The sequence below is a fragment of the Danio rerio genome, chromosome 4 (genome assembly GCF_049306965.1).
Source record: "Danio rerio strain Tuebingen ecotype United States chromosome 4, GRCz12tu, whole genome shotgun sequence".
In the NCBI taxonomy this organism is placed as follows: Eukaryota; Metazoa; Chordata; class Actinopteri; order Cypriniformes; family Danionidae; genus Danio; species Danio rerio.
The window spans coordinates 71,341,690-71,360,000 of record NC_133179.1 but is presented as its reverse complement, the minus strand read 5'-3'; the positions used below and the strand labels follow the sequence as shown (position 1 = coordinate 71,360,000).

Below are 18,311 nucleotides of genomic sequence, written 5' to 3'. Positions count from 1 at the left end.
ATCTGCACCTATTTCAGCACAATAACCAGTGCCTTAATCGACCAGAACCATCTTTCGGGACATTTTATTGCAAGTGTAATAATTTTTTTTATTTGGGCTCAAGTCTCCTTCATTAACACGGAGGAGGCGGGCTTTATGACTTGTACTGCAGCCAGCCCCCAGGGGGCGATCTAACGGCCGAAACCTTCACTCAAACGCAGGCTTGCGGCACACTTGGTTATTACTTACTGGAGCAATTTTACAAATATTTCAAACTGGAGAAAAGCCACACAAATATCTTATTGTGAACAAAGTCAGAGAAGTGTCCTTTAAATTAATTCACAGATTCTATCCAGTGAGTAGCTATTTAATAAGATTTAAATTAAATATTAACACAATGTGCACTTTCTGTAATTCAAAAGAAGAAACAACTGTGCATTTATTTTGGTATTGTTCCTACACGAAAACATTTTGGGGTAACTTTTGCAAATTTGTAATTGAGTTTATATATTCCAACTTTTCTTTGTTTTGGGAAAATGTATTATTTGGTTTTATTGATACAGACAATAGTACAGGGAAAGTGTTCTACTTCATAAATCTTACTTTTACTTGCTAAATATCATATCCTTAAATGCAAATTCTCCAATAATAAACCGCTTTTTTCAACCCGGGCTCATTGTGGAAACGTAGCCCCGCGGACGTTTCTGCGGACCGCGATTTACGTCCCGGGAGGTACGTATTCGAGCGTTTTTTTGTTTTTGTGGATCTCGGGAGTGTGCGGCGTTCGCGCCGTTCTCGCGCAAAAAGCCGCCGGATCGGGGAAAAAAAAAAAAAGCAAAAGCTCTCGTCTTCGATTTCGACCGCGTTTTCGGATCCCGCCGCGTTCTCGCCCTCATTTTTCGGATTCCGTTTTTCGTCTCACCTGATTTCCGGAACCCGCTGTTCCTCAGACTCGATCCCGGTCATCGTCCACCACGGCCGGCTCCTCCTCCTCCTCCTTGTCCGGGGCCTCCGCTCTGCCGACGCAACGCTGTGAGCTAGGCGGACAAACTGATTGCGTCGGGAAAGCCCTCCACTCGGAGGCGAGCCGTAGGCCGGCGAGCGCGAAGAGGAGGGGCGGAGCGGCGCCACACCGCCTCGCGGCGTTCGCTCGAAAAAAACCAAACGCGGCCTTTACGTACCTCCGGCCACGTAAATCGCGGTCTCCAGAAACATCCGCGGGGCTACGTTTCCAGAATGAGCTTGGGTTGGCTTTTTTAGGCATTCATAAAAGAATTGGAACAATACTTTGAAACACTTTCCGGTTCAGGAAACACTAAGGCTAGGAAACCATTAGCTGCGTCCCAAATGGCACACTATGCACTCATGCACTATGCACTTATGCACTTACACACTCAACAGGATAGTACATGCATCTAGTGTTGTCCCAAATGGCACACTAATGTTTTTTTACTAAACGGAAATTCAAACCGTTTCCCTGATGACGTTTGACGGTCGCCAAATCAGTGAAATAAACGACCGAATTATCAAATAATACCTATCGTGAGTATAACCGCATTCACCATCGGGAGGCGCTATAATCACTCTCGTAGGAGAATTTTGCTTTCACCATCCAAAATAAATAAAGTTATCCAATATGTGCATCCGATAGCTCCGCCCCTTCCGCTACGTAAGCAAACCTGCGGTCTTTGAGTGCGTGAGGTGTCCATCATTACACACTTCATTTTAGCGACTGAATGAGTGCATCATCCGGGTAATTAAAGTGCACTTATTATTTTAAGAGTTTTCAGTGTGAACACACTACTTACACTATTTATACTACAAAATGGCGTAGAATAGTGCATAAGTATGCGATTTGGGACGCAGCTATTATCTTGTCACGCCCTATTTAAAATTCCCCTGTAAAAAGCGGTACTTCGTTTTGAACTACTTACACTCTTAATATTGTATTTTTTTTTAAGCTTTACGTTATATGCATCTCTTATTCAACGTATTGTATTTTTTTTCCCTTCTTTACTGTTTTATCCCCCTGGCATCTTTTATGTTCCTTATATAGTTCCTAATGTTTCATTATGCTGTAATAATTTACTGTTTAATAAAAAAAAAATAATAATAAAAAAGACTTTTCCCCACCAGAACCCCTCAATCACACAGTTTGATTGAAGACACTGCAGGTCCACTGCCTTCTCAGTTTGAACGTTTGTACACAAACACGAGCGCGCCAAGGTTATAGTAGTTTTGGATTTTGCATTAGTTTGTTTTTATTTCGTTTTGACTTTTTGTTTTCAAATTAGTTAGTTTTCACTAGTTTTTATTAGTTTCTATATTGCGAAAGGACTTTCAATAATGGTTTTAGTTTTTTTTTCTAAATGAGGATATTTGTTTGGTGCAAGAATCAAAATCAATAGAATAAATATTGCATAATAAAAACTCAGTTAAACATTTTTTGAATGTTTTGGATGTTTGGACTCAACATATTAAAATGATGTAGTCAGCAATAGTCATTTCAGTCAGTTAAAACATCACCATGATCTGAAAAATGTCTTACAGTAAAGTTTTGCAGCCAAACTGAAGCATGATTCACGTATTTAAACTCCATTACGATTTTCTGTTATGAAATAAACTTACGTTTTTCACCAGATCCTCTCATTTAAGCCCTCGGTTTACCCGCGCTGCAGTTGTTCAAGTTTAGTTCAGTAACAGCAGGCTGTCATGTACTGTTTAGTTCACTGAATCGCGCATGCGCAGTATTATCGGTTCACCGCTTCTCAATGTTACGTTGCTGCTCTAATAACTGAATGAGAGTATATATTGGATTATTTCGAGTCAGAGGGGGGTATTAGGCTTGTTAAAAAGTAAGTAGTTTGTGCATAAGTGCATAAGTGCTTGCTGGAGACAGTATGTAATGAAGATAAGGGGGGTGTCGAGGGACGTGGATATAACTGAGGGCGCGGGTGGTGAGGGTAGTGTCGCGGACGCCGCCTTAGACGTGGATATAACTGAGGGCGCTGGTGGTGAGGCTAGTTTCGCGGACGCCGCCCTAGACGTGGATATAACTGAGGGGGCGGGTGGTGAGGCTAGTTTCGCAGACGCCGCCCTAGACGTGGATATAACTGAGGGTGCGGGTGGTGAGGGTAGTGTCGCGGACGCCGCCCTAGACGTGAATATAACTGAGGGCGCGGGTGGTGAGGCTAGTTTCGCGGACGCCGCCCTAGACGTGGATATAACTGAGGGCGCGGGTGGTGAGGGTAGTGTCGCGGACGCCACACTATACGCGGATATAACCGAGGGCGCGGGTGGTGAGGGTAGTGTCGCGGACGCCGCCCTGGACGCGGATATAACCGAGGGTGCAGGTGGGGAGGGTAGTGTCGCGGACGCCGCCCTGGACGCAGATATAAACGAGGGTGCAGGTGGGGAGGGTAGTGTCGCGGACGCCGCCCTAGACGCGGATATAACTGAGGGCGCGGGTGGTGAGGGTAGTGTCGCGGACGCCACCCTATACGCGGATATAACTTAGGGCGCGGGTGGTGAGGGTAGTGTCGCGGACGCCGCCCTGGACGCGGATATAACCGAGGGTGCAGGTGGGGAGGGTAGTGTCGCGGACGCCGCCCTAGACGCGGATATAACTGAGGGCGGGAGAGGTGAGGGTTGTGTCGGGGACGCCGCCCTCTGTATTCTGCCGCCCTAGTCGCCTCTATGGACGCGCCGGCCCTGGTCACAGGCGTTTCTCATCTGTTTCTCATCTGCGGCGGGTCTTGTTTCGTCTCCCATGGCTCTCGGCCCCGCCCTATCTCCCATCACAGGCCGGGGGCACCCCATGGCTGTGCTTACTCCAGTGGGGGTTGGGGGAGGTGGCGCCACAGCACCCGCAAGACCTTTGAAACCGGCTGAGAGAAAAGGAGATGAGAAAAAAGTAAAGGCAGAGCAGCGTGAGAGAGGGAAGAGAGGCAAAAAAAAATTGTGTCTCGGTCCTCCACCAGCTAAGAGACTGACGACGTGTTGGGAGCCCTGTGAAGGAATCTATCCACCTGTCTGTCTTCTGGTGTCCGGCAACGATTCTCCTGGCTGGCGGCATTCCTGTTCTCCTGCTCCGCTCCTGCTTAGGTGGACGGAAGCAGACTTTGGCATCATGGCGGATGGCGGCGACTCCCCTAGCCTCTTAAGCCGCCTTTCCACTGCACACGACATTTGGACACGACTGTCGGAATATGCCCCCTTGTGGTAGCCGCACAGTATTTTCAGTGTTGTCGTGCACCACGGCGGAGAAGGGGATTCTCAACAGTGTCCGAAATAAAGGACTGCAAAAGCAAGAGCCTTTATTCTCTGTGCATTTACATGGTTTAATGGATGAATGAATACTAGAAACTCTAAAATATTGGAGGGAATGTGGAGACAACATTAAAAATATATATTTTTTATTACTTTCTTACTTACATTTATGAACAATAATTCAAAAAATAACCAAATAAACTCATTTTTCTCATCTCGCGTACACGGATCTGCTTGGACAACACTGGAATACATGATATCCGGTCGGCAGGTCGCATACGGTCTAGTCGCAGGAGTTCAAATATTTCAATGGATCCGCAGCTCAATTCGGATCCGAATTTTCCGCATACGGAGATGATCGGAACTCAACGCAGCTCCTGGACCGCTCTCCATTGGAAATGAATGACTTCCGGTCTGTCGCTTGTCGTGTGCAGTGGAAAGGCGGCTTTAGAGATGGCTCCCTCCAGCACTTTCCCTTCCGGTGGCGAGCCCGGCGTTCCCTTCTCCTCACCATGCTGGGAGCCGTCAGCAGGCAGATCCTTTCCTCACCATCCTCAGGCCGTCCTGTGCATATGAACGTGTTTCTTCCCAACTTGGGTTAACTCCCGAAAATTCGCCCTCCCTCTCAGCGTCGAGGGCAACTGGACGTGTCCCTCCTTCTCCCGGATTTCAGCACCACTGTAATGAAGGATACTAATGGCTGCCTGGCCTGAGACAGGCTGTGGGGGTATGTGGTGGGGAAGGCATGATCGAACACCCAAAAATGGAGGAGAGCAAGCGGAGACACTGGCGGCTGGTCAGGGGTCCAATCACTAGTAAATGCAGGTGCTACTGATTATTAATGATTGGACCACTGACCAGCTGCCGTTGTCACCGCTTGCTCTCCCCCCTTTAAGGGTATTCCATCATGCCTTCCCCCACCACACAGTACTTTTACCAGAAACTGCAACGGCATCTTTTTCGTACAGACCACTCACGTCTTCTGCAGTGACTCGCACATGAGCACTGCATAGTTAGATGGCATGTCAAGATAAAACTTTCACAGGCAGTGGCGTTCATTACTGTCAGTTCCACAGCAGTGGACACAATCAGAAGAACACGAAGGCGAGGAAAGAGTTCAGAGCTTCTGTGTACCGAGTTGATATGACAACATGGTGAAAACACTTCCGAGCGCTCTAGTAACTGTACATAATAAAAATAGAAAACAATTCATTCATATGGTTTTCTCAATTAAAGGGGGCCTATCATGCAAAAATCACTTGTATGAGGGGTTTAATCACAATTGTGTGGCAACAGCGTGTGAATATATCCAGTCACTAATAGTAAAAATGAAATAGATAGTATTGTTTATAATCAGACGTGATATAAACAGTCTGCAGAAACACTTTGATTGACATTCTCCAGCTGTACGTGTCATCAGAAGAGGAAAACCCCGCCCACTAGTGCCCGTGTCTTCCTCATCAGCACAAACAGTCCCCCTTAAGCTTTCTTTCAACTTCTTTTATTTGTATAGCACATTTAGCATATAAGTTTGCCCAAATCTCTTGCTAAAGACGCGACTAGCAGCAGCACTTGGAAATAACACGCATTGGGCTTATTCTCCTTAGGTGCAGCTGAAGCTGAAGGGGTTTGGAGTAGAAAAGGACTCCAGTGTGTCCTGGAACCTTCAAGCAGACGGAGAAGGCTTCCACAAGGACAAACCATGAGTGTCACATCAGAGGATGTAACATCATTTTGATTCAAATTTTATTAATTTAAATAATATACTAGTGTAATAGCACAAAGGGAAAACGTGCAGGTTGTGAAACGGTAAATAAATAGTTTTGAATTATGTCAATCGTTTATTTCAGTAATCTTAAAATCCAGTTATAATAATTCTGACTTTATGTTTCAAGAATATATATACACCATACTCTTTAGACATGAGATATTCAAATATATTCTAGAAGCACTATATATATTAATTTTAAAAAGCTTTTTAAGAGACCATGGTATTTTCTGAGTTCTTCGTTCGTCTTTGCTAATGTTGGTCAATATTATCATTAACATAATATTCCAGAATACAGGAACAAATCAATATAAAAATCACTTGCAGCAATACCTACAGTATGAGCTAATCATTGAGAGACCGTGGTTCATTTCACAAGTTTAGGTTCATTTATACTCCCTTTATATATCCCGACCTTCAGTAAGAATAAATAGAAGAGAAACATCTGGAAGGAGAAGTGCTGGAGAACTGTTGCTGACAGACATGTTGGATACAGTATATTCAGAGTTCACAAATGTCTTGAGTTGGAGATCATTAATATGCAAGAACCAGGCTGCAAGTTTTATTCTACTTATAATATACTTGCACGTTCATCTATGATTGTATTTCTTTCATTATATATATATATATATATACATATATATATATATATATATATACACACACACACACACACACACACACACATATATATATATATATATATGTATGTATGTATGTATGTATGTATGTATATATATATATATATATATATATATATATATATATATATATATGTATGTATATATATATATATATATATATATATATATATATGTATGTATATATATATGTATGTATGTATATATATATATATATATATATATATATATATATATATATATATGTATATATATATATATATATATATATGTATGTATATATATGTATATATATACATACATACATACATATATATATATATATATGTATATATATGTGTATATATATATATACATATATATATATTTATGTATATATATATATATATATATATATATATATATATATATATATATATATATATATATGTAATATATGTATATATATATATATATATATATTTATGTATGTATATATATATATATATATATATATATATATATATATATATATATATATATATATATATATATGTGTGTGTGTATGTATGTATACTTATTTTGAAAATGGAATCAGCATTGTAGATCTCTCAGTTCAGTTGAATAAAGGTGGATTATAAATATTTTCTGCACCGCCTAGACAAGGCATGAGGGTCTGCTTAGCCAGCCTGATCTCACAAGGAATCGTAAGTATTTTACATTTTGTCAGTTTAGTGGCTAATTCGTACAAATTCAGTCATACGAAATTGTACGATTTTAAAAAGGAGGCGTACTATATAGTACAAATTAGATCGTATGAATTCATACGAATTAGCCACTAAAGCAAAAAGTTACGAATTGTCTTGAGTTTGCGTTGGTTTAGCTGTATTTTTTGTTAGCTTAACGTACGTTTTTTATGTTTTTATGTTACGTTTATATGTTTGTAATGAGGCAACAAACACATGTAGACAGCTAAATATTTGTTTAGTGCACGTTCATGTATCATTCAGCTCCTATTGTAATTGTTTCTGTTTGTTTTTTTTCAAATTTTCCAGTTGCGTTTACTCTGTTTTATAGTTGCTTTTGCTGTTGAGTCTGCTCAAAATGACACATTCATATGAAAAAACACTGATTGTTATTCGTGATTTAGATGTCTGGGTTTAGGTAGGAGAAGATATATAGTGAATGAATAATTTAGGCTTATTTTAATACATTTAATGAGATTAAATACAGTGCATCTGGAAAGTATTGATAGCGCTTCACTTTTTCCACATTTGTTTATGTTACAGCCTTATTCCAAAATGGATTGTATTCATTTATTTCCTCAACATTCTCCACACAATCCACCATAATGACATTGTGAACAAAGAGTTTTTAAATTGTTGCAAATTTATTCAAAATAAAAACCCTGAATATCAGATGTACATCAGTGTTCACAGCGTTTGCTCAATACTCTGTTGATGTACCTTTGGCAGCGATTACAGCCTCATGTCTTTCTGAATATGATGCCACAAGCTTGGCACACCTGTCTTTGGGAACTTTTTCCCATTCCTATTTGCAGCACCTCTCAAGCTCTATCAGGTTGGATGGGAAGCGACGGTGTACAGCCATTTTCAGATCTTTCCAGAGATGTTCAATATGATTTAGGTCTGGACTCTGGCTGGGCCACTCAACGACATTCACAGAGTTGTTGTGAAGCCACTCTATTGATATTTTGGCGGTGTGCGTTGGGTCATTGTCCTGCTGGAAGATGAACCGTCGCCCCAGTCTGAGCTCAAGAGCACTCTGAAGCAGGTACAGCCTGAAGTCTCTGTACATTGCTGCATACATCTTTCCCTCTATCTTGACTAGTCTTCCGGTTCCTGCTGCTGAAAAACATCCCCACAGCATGATGCCAACACCACCATGCTTCACTGTAGGGATGCTATTAGCCTGGTGATGAGCGCTGCCTGGTTTTCTCCAATGGTAACGCCTGGTTTTCACTCCAAAGAGTTCAATTTTAGTCTCATCAGACCAGAGAGTTTTGTTTCTTATGGTCTGAGAGTCCTTCAGATGCCTTTTGGCAAATTCCAGGCGGGGAGTGTCCTCCGTCTGGCCACTCTACCATACAGGCCTGATTGGTGGATTGCTGCACAGATGGTTGTCCTTCTGTAAGGTTCTTCTCTCTCAACAGTAGAAGGCTGGAGCTTAGACAGAGTGACCATCGGGTTATTGATCACCTCCCTGACTTCTCCCCCGATCACTCAGCTTAGATGGCCGGCCAGCTCTAGGAAGAGTCCTGCAGGTTTTTAACATCATCCACGTACGGATGATGGAGGCCGCTGTGCTCATTGGAACTTTCTGAGCAGCAGAAATGTCCTGTGTCGGAGGTCTACAGACAATTCCTTTGCCTTCATGCTTGGTTTGTGCTTTGACATGCACTGTCAACCCTGGGCGCTTATATAGACAGGTGTACGCCTTTTCAGATCATGTCCAATCAACTGAATTGAGCACAGGTGAACTCCAATGAAGCTGCTGAAACATCCCAAGAATGATCAGAGGAAACAGAATGGACCTGAGCTCAATTTAGAGCTTCACGCCAACGGCTGTCAACACTGATGCACATGTGATTTTTCAGCTTTTTTATTTTGAATGAATTTGCAACTATTTCAAAAACTTTTTTCACATTGTAATTATGGGGGATTGTGTGTAGAATGTTGAGGAAATCAGTGAGCAATATCACACGAGTAGCAGTGCGATATGGCTGTATATCGGCACTGGTGGGAGGCATGCGATGGCACGAGGCCGCAGGCGGAGTTTGACGTCACAATTGTGTATATAAAAACAAAATCAAACATGGAGAGTCTCAAAAACCCTTTTGTATGAGGAACTACTTTCTTCCGCCTTGGATTTAAATCATAAGGTAAACAGTTGAGCAAGCATCTTTGAAACTTTAGATCTGTAGTGTCTGCTTTTTGCTGGCTGTATGTGGGCGGAGTAATACACAAAGGGTAGAGAGACTGTAGGAGTTCTGATATTGCAGAATATATACATGAATAATATTGCACGACTATCAGCCAATCAGATTTGAGACCCAGACAGAACTGTTGTATAAATGAGTATCATCCATTTTGGAATAAGACTGTAACATAAATAAATGTGGAAAAAGTGAAGCGCTATCAATACTTTCTGGAGGCACTGTACATGTGTGTGTGTGTGTGTGCAATAAAAACAATAAACGTGAATCGAATGTCATTTGTCAATTTTACTTTCCTTATTGCACGTCTATAAAATGAAAATAAAATAAAAAATGTATTGGGCAGCTGTTTAGTATGTCTATTTTACACACAGTACTGTTAATTTACATCTTTAGCGATCAAACGATCTATTTTCCAAATGCTTTAAACTGTTCCATTACGGTTTAATTATTGCAAAATGAACCAGAGATTTCACACTCTAGAGAAGTGCTCGTCGCAATCTCGTCTTTAGAGCAGGGGCTGCCCAAACTCTGTCCTGGAGGTCTCAGTCCAACCCAAAACAGACCTAAACCAGCTAACCCAGCTCTTATCTAGACATAACATGGCAGAAGTGATCTTCGAAGCTTTGAAACAACCACCAATTGCTTCGCAAAACAACCCATTGTTTCGAATCGTTCGAAACGCCACATGCTAGCAGGGACAAATCAATTTGTAAGGAGCGCCCGTGTCTGTTTGACGTGTCGTCTGAGCAATGTCACAACCGGGTCCAAAAAGAAAACAGTTTGAGAGACTGCTATTATGTAGTAATAACATAATTAATACTTCGTGACCTCACGTTGTTTCCATGTCTCGCGTGTGTTGGTTGTGAGACGTAGTTCGTGGACTGACAAAGTTGTCAGCGAATTTCCTAATGTAAAGTCATACCGTGTGAAACCCTGTCACCGATCCATCCTACAGTGTAAACACAGCAGTGACTGAACGCTAGCCCAGATAGTTATGCAGCGTGAAAACATCCGTGACGCAACTACTTTGAAAATCCTGCAGTCTGAACTCGGCATAATGGAATCCCTTTAGGGTGGAGCTATAAGTCCATTAGGGTGGAGCTCTCAGTTATTTAGGGTGGAGCTATCAGTCCATTATGTCAGGGCTATCAGTTATTTAGGGAGGAGCTATCAGTCAATTAGGTCAGGGCTATCAGTTATTTAGGGTGGAGGTATCAGTAATTTAGGGTGGAGCTATCAGTTATTTAGGGTGGAGCTATCAGTCCATTAGGTCAGGGCTATCAGTTATTTAGGGTGAGCTATCAGTCCATTAGGGTGGAGCTATCAGTTTATTAGGGTGGAGCTATCAGTCCATTAGGGTGGAGCTATCAGTTATTTAGGGTGGAGCTATTAGTCCATTAGGTCAGGGCTATCAGTTATTTAGGGTGGAGCTATCAGTCCATTAGGTCAGGGCTATCAGTTATTTAGGGTGGAGGTATCAGTAATTTAGGGTGGAGCTATCAGTTATTTAGGGTGGAGCTATCAGTCCATTAGGTCAGGGCTATCAGTTATTTAGGGTCAGCTATCAGTCCATTAGGGTGGAGCTATCAGTTTATTAGGGTGGAGCTATCAGTCCATTAGGGTGGAGCTATCAGTTATTTAGGGTGGAGCTATTAGTCCATTAGGTCAGGGCTATCAGTTATTTAGGGTGGAGCTATCAGTCAATTAGGTCAGGGCTATCAGTTATTTAGGGTGGAGGTATCAGTAATTTAGGGTGGAGCTATCAGTTATTTAGCGTGGAGCTATCAGTCCATTAGGTCAGGGCTATCAGTTATTTAGGGTGGAGCTATCAGTCCATTAGGGTGGAGCTATCAGTTATTTAGGGTGGAGCTATCAGTCCATTAGGGTGGAGCTAACAGTTATTTAGGGTGGAGCTATCAGTTATTTAGGGTGGAGCTATCAGTCCATTAGGTCAGGGCTATCAGTTATTTAGGGTGGAGCTATAATTCCATTAGGGTGGAGCTATCAGTCCATTAGGTCAGGGCTATCAGTTATTTAGGGTGGAGCTATCAGTCAATTAGGTCAGGGCTATCAGTTATTTAGGGTGGAGGTATCAGTAATTTAGGGTGGAGCTATCAGTTATTTAGCGTGGAGCTATCAGTCCATTAGGTCAGGGCTATCAGTTATTTAGGGTGGAGCTATCAGTCCATTAGGGTGGAGCTATCAGTCCATTAAGGTGGAGCTAACAGTTATTTAGGGTGGAGCTATCAGTTATTTAGGGTGGAGCTATCAGTCCATTAGGTCAGGGCTATCAGTTATTTAGGGTGGAGCTATCAGTCCATTAGGTCAGGGCTATCAGTTATTTAGGGTGGAGCTATCAGTCCATTAGGTCAGGGCTATCAGTTATTTAGGGTGGAGCTATAATTCCATTAGGGTGGAGCTATCAGTCCATTAGGTCAGGGCTATCAGTTATTTAGGGTGGAGGTATCAGTAATTTAGGGTGGAGCTATCAGTTATTTAGGGTGGAGCTATCAGTCCATTAGGTCAGGGCTATCAGTTATTTAGGGTCAGCTATCAGTCCATTAGGGTGGAGCTATCAGTTTATTAGGGTGGAGCTATCAGTCCATTAGGGTGGAGCTATCAGTTATTTAGGGTGGAGCTATTAGTCCATTAGGTCAGGGCTATCAGTTATTTAGGGTGGAGCTATCAGTCAATTAGGTCAGGGCTATCAGTTATTTAGGGTGGAGGTATCAGTAATTTAGGGTGGAGCTATCAGTTATTTAGCGTGGAGCTATCAGTCCATTAGGTCAGGGCTATCAGTTATTTAGGGTGGAGCTATCAGTCCATTAGGGTGGAGCTATCAGTTATTTAGGGTGGAGCTATCAGTCCATTAGGGTGGAGCTAACAGTTATTTAGGGTGGAGCTATCAGTTATTTAGGGTGGAGCTATCAGTCCATTAGGTCAGGGCTATCAGTTATTTAGGGTGGAGCTATCAGTCCATTAGGTCAGGGCTATCAGTTATTTAGGGTGGAGCTATAATTCCATTAGGGTGGAGCTATCAGTCCATTAGGTCAGGGCTATCAGTTATTTAGGGTGGAGCTATCAGTCAATTAGGTCAGGGCTATCAGTTATTTAGGGTGGAGGTATCAGTAATTTAGGGTGGAGCTATCAGTTATTTAGCGTGGAGCTATCAGTCCATTAGGTCAGGGCTATCAGTTATTTAGGGTGGAGCTATCAGTCCATTAGGGTGGAGCTATCAGTTATTTAGGGTGGAGCTATCAGTCCATTAAGGTGGAGCTAACAGTTATTTAGGGTGGAGCTATCAGTTATTTAGGGTGGAGCTATCAGTCCATTAGGTCAGGGCTATCAGTTATTTAGGGTGGAGCTATCAGTCCATTAGGTCAGGGCTATCAGTTATATAGGGTGGAGCTATCAGTCCATTAGGGTGGAGCTATCAGTTATTTAGGGTGGAGCTATCAGTCCATTAGGTCAGGGCTATCAGTTAATTAGGGCGGGGCTATCAGTCCATTAGGGTGAAGCTATCAGTTATTTAGGATGGAGCTATCAGTCCATTAGGTCAGGGCTATCAGTTATTTATAGTGGAGCTATCAGTCTTTTAGGGAGGAGCTATCAGGCCTTTAGGGAGGAGCTATCAGTCCTTAAGGGCGGAGCTATCAATCATTTAGTGTTGGGCTATCAGTTCTTTACATTGGAGCTATCAGTCTGTTAGGGCGGAGCTATAGTTCTTTAGGGCGGGGCTTTCAGTATTTTAGCTTATTAATCATTACATCAGTCCTTCAGGGTGGGGATATGAGGGCATGTCAAGTTTCTAAGCAGGACCCATCCTCCAACAATCCAATCGCTTGCTGTATCATGCCAACCTTTAATTACAGCTTGGAGGTTAAAATGTTTGTGCAGTGGCGTGAGAACCATCACCTCATAGAAGACGATCATTTTTGATCCAGAGTATTTGGGGGACCATTTTCCATTACTAGTCCACAGCAGCGGTATTACCCTGATGATGTTTTACCTATACCTGCGTGAACACATCAACTGTCTTTATTATAAAATGTCCACCCTGTATGTACTGAGGTTTAGCAAGGGCTTTATTTCTTTCGTATGAGTTTTTCTTATATGTTGTCCTAAAAACGCGACAATGCGGCAATTTCCGCATGTTCACGTATTCTATGTTGTTCGCGGGATGTAATGTAAAGTTTGCTCCGGCTCCGTTCTCATGTTTGCGTTGACTTGTAAGCAATTTGCAACCAGCACAAATACTTCATTCCCCATTTGGCGTGAAGCCATCATGAAAGCTGCTTATCGCCCCCTGCTGGTCTGGCGTGCTCTTGCAGATTTGCCGTGCATCGTTTAGAGATTTTTTTAATCCTCATGTCTGAGTGGACATGGCCTCGATTTTTGTCTTTTGCTCGTACGGTGGCTGTGAATTGTCGAAACATGTCTCAAAATGCTTACGAATGTGAAAAAAACAAACGAAAAACCCGATCTAATATTTTTTTTAATTATGAACAAAGGTTTCAGAGGCAGCGTGTATATTCGACTGACACAACTATATTGTGTTGGACAGAGCTCACTGATGCTGCTTTATCCGTCTGTTCTCCTATAATTATATCAACTTGGTTTGGCAACATATCAGTGCAGTAACCATCACAAATAAATGGACTGCTTCATACAGAAATTAAAGTAATGAGGGCGAGGAAGCCTCCCTCCCTACAAATCCTCTTGAAAACTAAACACATATCTCTCTCATATCTTATACTTGAAGCTGCTTCCCGTTATAGGGTTCTGGTTAAATACAGGAAAACACAGCCAAATCTGCGTACACATTCTTGCATTCCCTCATCGGTGAACTCGGGACATAAGGTAGTGGTGAAATGATGGTGTTGGAAGCACCTTTTCGAAGCGTTGTGTATTCATTATTGATATATTGCAGCCCTTATGTCCTTAAACTGACACCGAGCTATTAACTTCGAATTTCTTGTCTTGTTTTTAGTCCAAATATCTAAAGATTCCTAAATCGAGAAGCATATTTAAGCACAAGTAAAGAATATTGTGATGTTTTCAGAAATAATCAGTCAAAATTAAGCGAGTTTTTCTTGAAAACGGCGGGTTATTTAGCTCGTTTCAAGGAAAAACTCCCTTATTTTTGACTGATTCTTTCTGGAAACATCACAATATTCCTTCCTTGCTTCTTGATTTAAAAATATTGAGATATTTGAGCTAAGAACAAGACATAAACTCGAAGTAAGGAAGCATTTTCGCAATGTAGCGACAAACTAATACCAAATATAAAGTAATAACAACCCTGAATCCTGAGCTTAAACTCTGCGGGACGGCGATCCTCTCCAGGACAGAGTTTGCGCAGCGCTGCTTCAAAGGAAGATTCCTTCAGGATGCCGGATCTTTACTCTCTTTACGGTCCGTTTCCGCCTCAGCGGGAGCAGATCCAGCAGGAGAGCTGATGTCCTCTGGCTTCTCCTCCGTGTCTTTAGCGCTAGCTTCCTCCTGAGGGAGATCTTCAGCAGGGGGTCTCGCAGTCTCCTCTGCCGGAGAAGTGTCCTGTGGGGGGGTCTTGGCGATGGGACTTGTTTCTTTAGGACATGCAGAAGCAATGCCCTCCTCCTTCACGCCAGGAAAGGTCCGCTCCGGATACAGGAGCTTCAGTTGTTCCTCAAAGAAGCTCTCTAGATTAGCACCAACGCTGGCCATCTCGGTGTCTTCCTACAGACAAAACAAACACGCAGCATTAAAGGGGAGCTATCATGTCTAAACACAGTTGTGTGGCAACTAGGGATGAACCGATCCCGAAACTTGGATCGGATATCGGTTCGATACCGCATATTTTTGCTGGATGGGGTATCGGCCAGCTGGTCCCGATCCAAATCTGATCTTGCGCGTGAGCTATATTCTGTGTTTATAAGCCAACTAGACTATTATGAGGCACTAGAAAGTTGTCATGTAGGCCTACCATATCCCAAATGTTCTGAAGCCATTCCACAGCCTAATTACGACTTAATTAAGACTATTTGTTCCTGTTAATCTAAGTAATTAGTGGAGAAATGCATTTAGTTCTGCATTAAATGGATTCATTTTGAACCGCTACATGGAGTTCATTGCTGTTTCCAAATCATGTTGCGCTGTCTCTATCAGATCAGCAGATCGCATTCGCAACACTGGAGTAGAGAGGGTTATTACCTGCGCTTCACACACAAAGTAGGCCTACCTGAAAGGCTCAATGACACATTGGGCAGATCTTGATCGCGTTGCTTTCTTTCTGTTTTGCTGCTGTTTTGGAAGTGACCGCAGATACCGGAGGGCTGGATGAACATGATGTGCGCTGCTCTGTAAGATTATTCTCATAATAAGTTTCTGTTCTCTCATCCTTCCGACTGAGTTTGTTCTTCCGCGGGGAATACTTTCAGTGCTGCGAATAGTTTGTAAAGCCTGGCTCATAGTGGTCAAAGTAGTTAACTAAATGAATAAAAGTGAAACTGATGGCACATTATGGATTGTCATTAACTGAACATTATTTAGCCTAGTATAGGCTACTCTGAAGCTGTCAATACTTCTCTGTCCTTTTATTTACATTAATATATCTATATTTTTTTCCCTCTCCGCTGTCGCCACTGGCTCGCATGGTTCAGGATTGGTAGAGCTACGCATTGATGAATTTGCTCTTCAGTGTTTGAACTCTCAGTAATGATTAAATCACACTGAACTGAGCTGAACTGAACTGAACTTAAACACTAAAAACTGAACTACACTGTTCCAGTTACTATGACCATTTATGTGAAGCTGCTTTGACACAATCTACATTGTAAAAGCGCTATACAAATAAAGCTGTAAAATAATATTTTATTAAACAGACCAGTTTGTGCATATAAGTGGGTTTTCAACTTTCTCACGCACGGCGAGATTTGGTGAGGGATTATTAAGTAAAACCGGCCTCAGACGGTTTTACTTTAGTCTGCGTCAAACCTGCAGGAAAATATCAGGCTTTGCTAAAAGGCTGATTATGTTACCAATGATTACTTTCAATATTGGTAGCATATTACAGATTTCAAGAACAATCTTAATATTAAAAAAAGGAAACCTAAGCTGGACCACAGCAGATCAATGTGATAGCGAATGCTCAAGTAATGTAGCCTAGTTTACAGCACACATCCTGTTTTTAGTTATTGTGCCGTCTGTCATTACGGTAGGCCTATAGGTCTGTTATTTATACTAAAGAAGATATGTTATTTGAGTTTAGCACCGGAGCAACAGAAACTGTATTATGCTTGGAAAAAAACACACACAGTATCAGATCTGTATCAGTCGATACTCAGAATTTTGGTATCGATATTGGATCGGTTCCAAAAAAATGGTATCGTTAGATCCCTGTGGCAACAGTGTGCGAATAAAACCAGCTTTTTTTATAATCACACCTGATGTAAACAGTGTGCAGATTGACATTCTCCAGCTGTACATGTCATCAGAGTGAAGCTCATTAGTGAGTGTGGCGAGGGGGCGTGGCCGAGAGCCGTGGGAACGGAGTGAGGCCACCGCGTAAGTGAATACACCTGCGGTGCGCACCTGCCTCGAATCCCACGGAAGGAGCTCTGGACCATAAAAGGAGGAACGACGGCAGAGGAAGCCGAGAGAGGACCGGGCCCGGACATGTTTTACTTTTGTTTTCAGTTTGACGTCCGTTTGTTTTGGTTTAGACAGCAGTCTCCGTGAGGAGCTGCCGTTCATATTATAAATAAATATTTTTTAAAATACGTCGGTTCTCCGCCTCCTTCTTCCCGGCGGCCAAAGGGCCGTGAAGTTTATTACAGTGACCATATCTCCCTCATTAGCATAGGACTACAATAGCTAAGTGTCATTTTTGAATCTGCCACTATGATGACACGCAGGTGTTTGTAGCTCCGCCCTTTTCTAAAAAGAGCACAATCTCATTTGAATTTAAAGTGACACAATTAGGATCAAAGCCAAATGCTGTGTTCACACCAGACGCGGTACGCGCGTAAGTAGCCGCGTGAACATTTTGAGTTTACTCGCATCATTCGTGCGTCAAATCCGCTTTACTTGCACGTCAAATTCACTGAGCAGTAGACGCGGATTCGCATCATAGGCAATGCTTCTGTCTGCTCGGTGACTGTAGCTTCGCGGCTAAATGGCTAACATGGATTTCATTGAGGGAATAGCTGTGTTTATGTGCTTTAGGAAGGCTGAAAAACAGCGCCAATTCATTTAGAGCCGTGTCTGAGTCTACTAGATTCTTTCACGCCCATCGAAGAAAACTCTAAAGCTTCGCAATTTAACATCGCCAAGGCCTTTAGATGACAAAACCCAATTTTGGTGTCGATAGGATAAAATCCCTAGGAGGAGTTCGTTAAAATACAACGCCTGGATATGGCAAAAACGACACTTTTTCGCTGCAGGAAGTTAAAAATATCCGACTTCCTGTTGGGTTTGAGATATGGCTCCAAGAGACTTTTTCGTATGTTTTGGCATGTTTGAGGTGTGTGCCAATTTTCGTGCATGTGCGTGATTCGTAGATCGGGAGCTCGTCCATTTTATTTTAATAGGTGGCGCTGTTTAGTCATTTTGCCACGCCCACTACCGAAACACATAACAAACGTAAATTTTCGCCATTTCTGAGGCGTGTGCAAAGTTTGTGAGTTTTCAGGCATGGTAAGCAATTCAAATAGGGCCTTATATCATTTGGTGCTCG

At 42.3% G+C, this 18,311-nt stretch overlaps 3 protein-coding genes and 1 long non-coding RNA gene across 12 annotated transcripts in view; 2 read left to right on the top strand and 2 right to left on the bottom strand.

Moving 5' to 3' along the window:
• The window catches only part of LOC141381826 (C-type lectin lectoxin-Thr1-like), a 59,691-nt gene extending 53,260 nt beyond the window's left edge, over positions 1–6,431 (top strand). For all 7 annotated transcript variants that reach the window (XM_073948850.1, XM_073948848.1, XM_073948853.1 and 4 more), the window contains one exon: positions 5,856–6,431. In XM_073948850.1, the coding sequence (XP_073804951.1) occupies positions 5,856–5,954 (99 nt within the window). In that variant the 3' untranslated portion in view covers positions 5,955–6,431. The remainder of the gene's footprint in view (positions 1–5,855) is intronic.
• Positions 1–18,311, bottom strand: part of rab3ip (RAB3A interacting protein (rabin3)) — an 847,807-nt gene that overhangs the window by 348,953 nt on the left and 480,543 nt on the right. The window lies entirely within an intron of this gene.
• LOC141381883 (uncharacterized) lies at positions 10,836–15,261 on the top strand. The gene is made up of 3 exons (XR_012402773.1): positions 10,836–11,788; positions 11,832–12,292; positions 13,217–15,261. It is a non-coding gene; the product is annotated as an uncharacterized lncRNA (long non-coding RNA).
• The window catches only part of trim24 (tripartite motif containing 24), a 63,171-nt gene continuing 58,932 nt past the window's right edge, over positions 14,073–18,311 (bottom strand). Inside the window, exons 18-19 of one of the 2 annotated variants that reach the window (XR_012401510.1) lie at positions 14,806–15,313; positions 14,073–14,649 (exon numbers count right to left, since the gene is read on the bottom strand). Coding sequence is in view for 1 of the 2 variants with exons in the window: in NM_001002870.2 (NP_001002870.2) it covers positions 14,981–15,313 (333 nt within the window). In the remaining variant the exon portion in view is untranslated. 2 annotated transcript variants of the gene reach the window in all.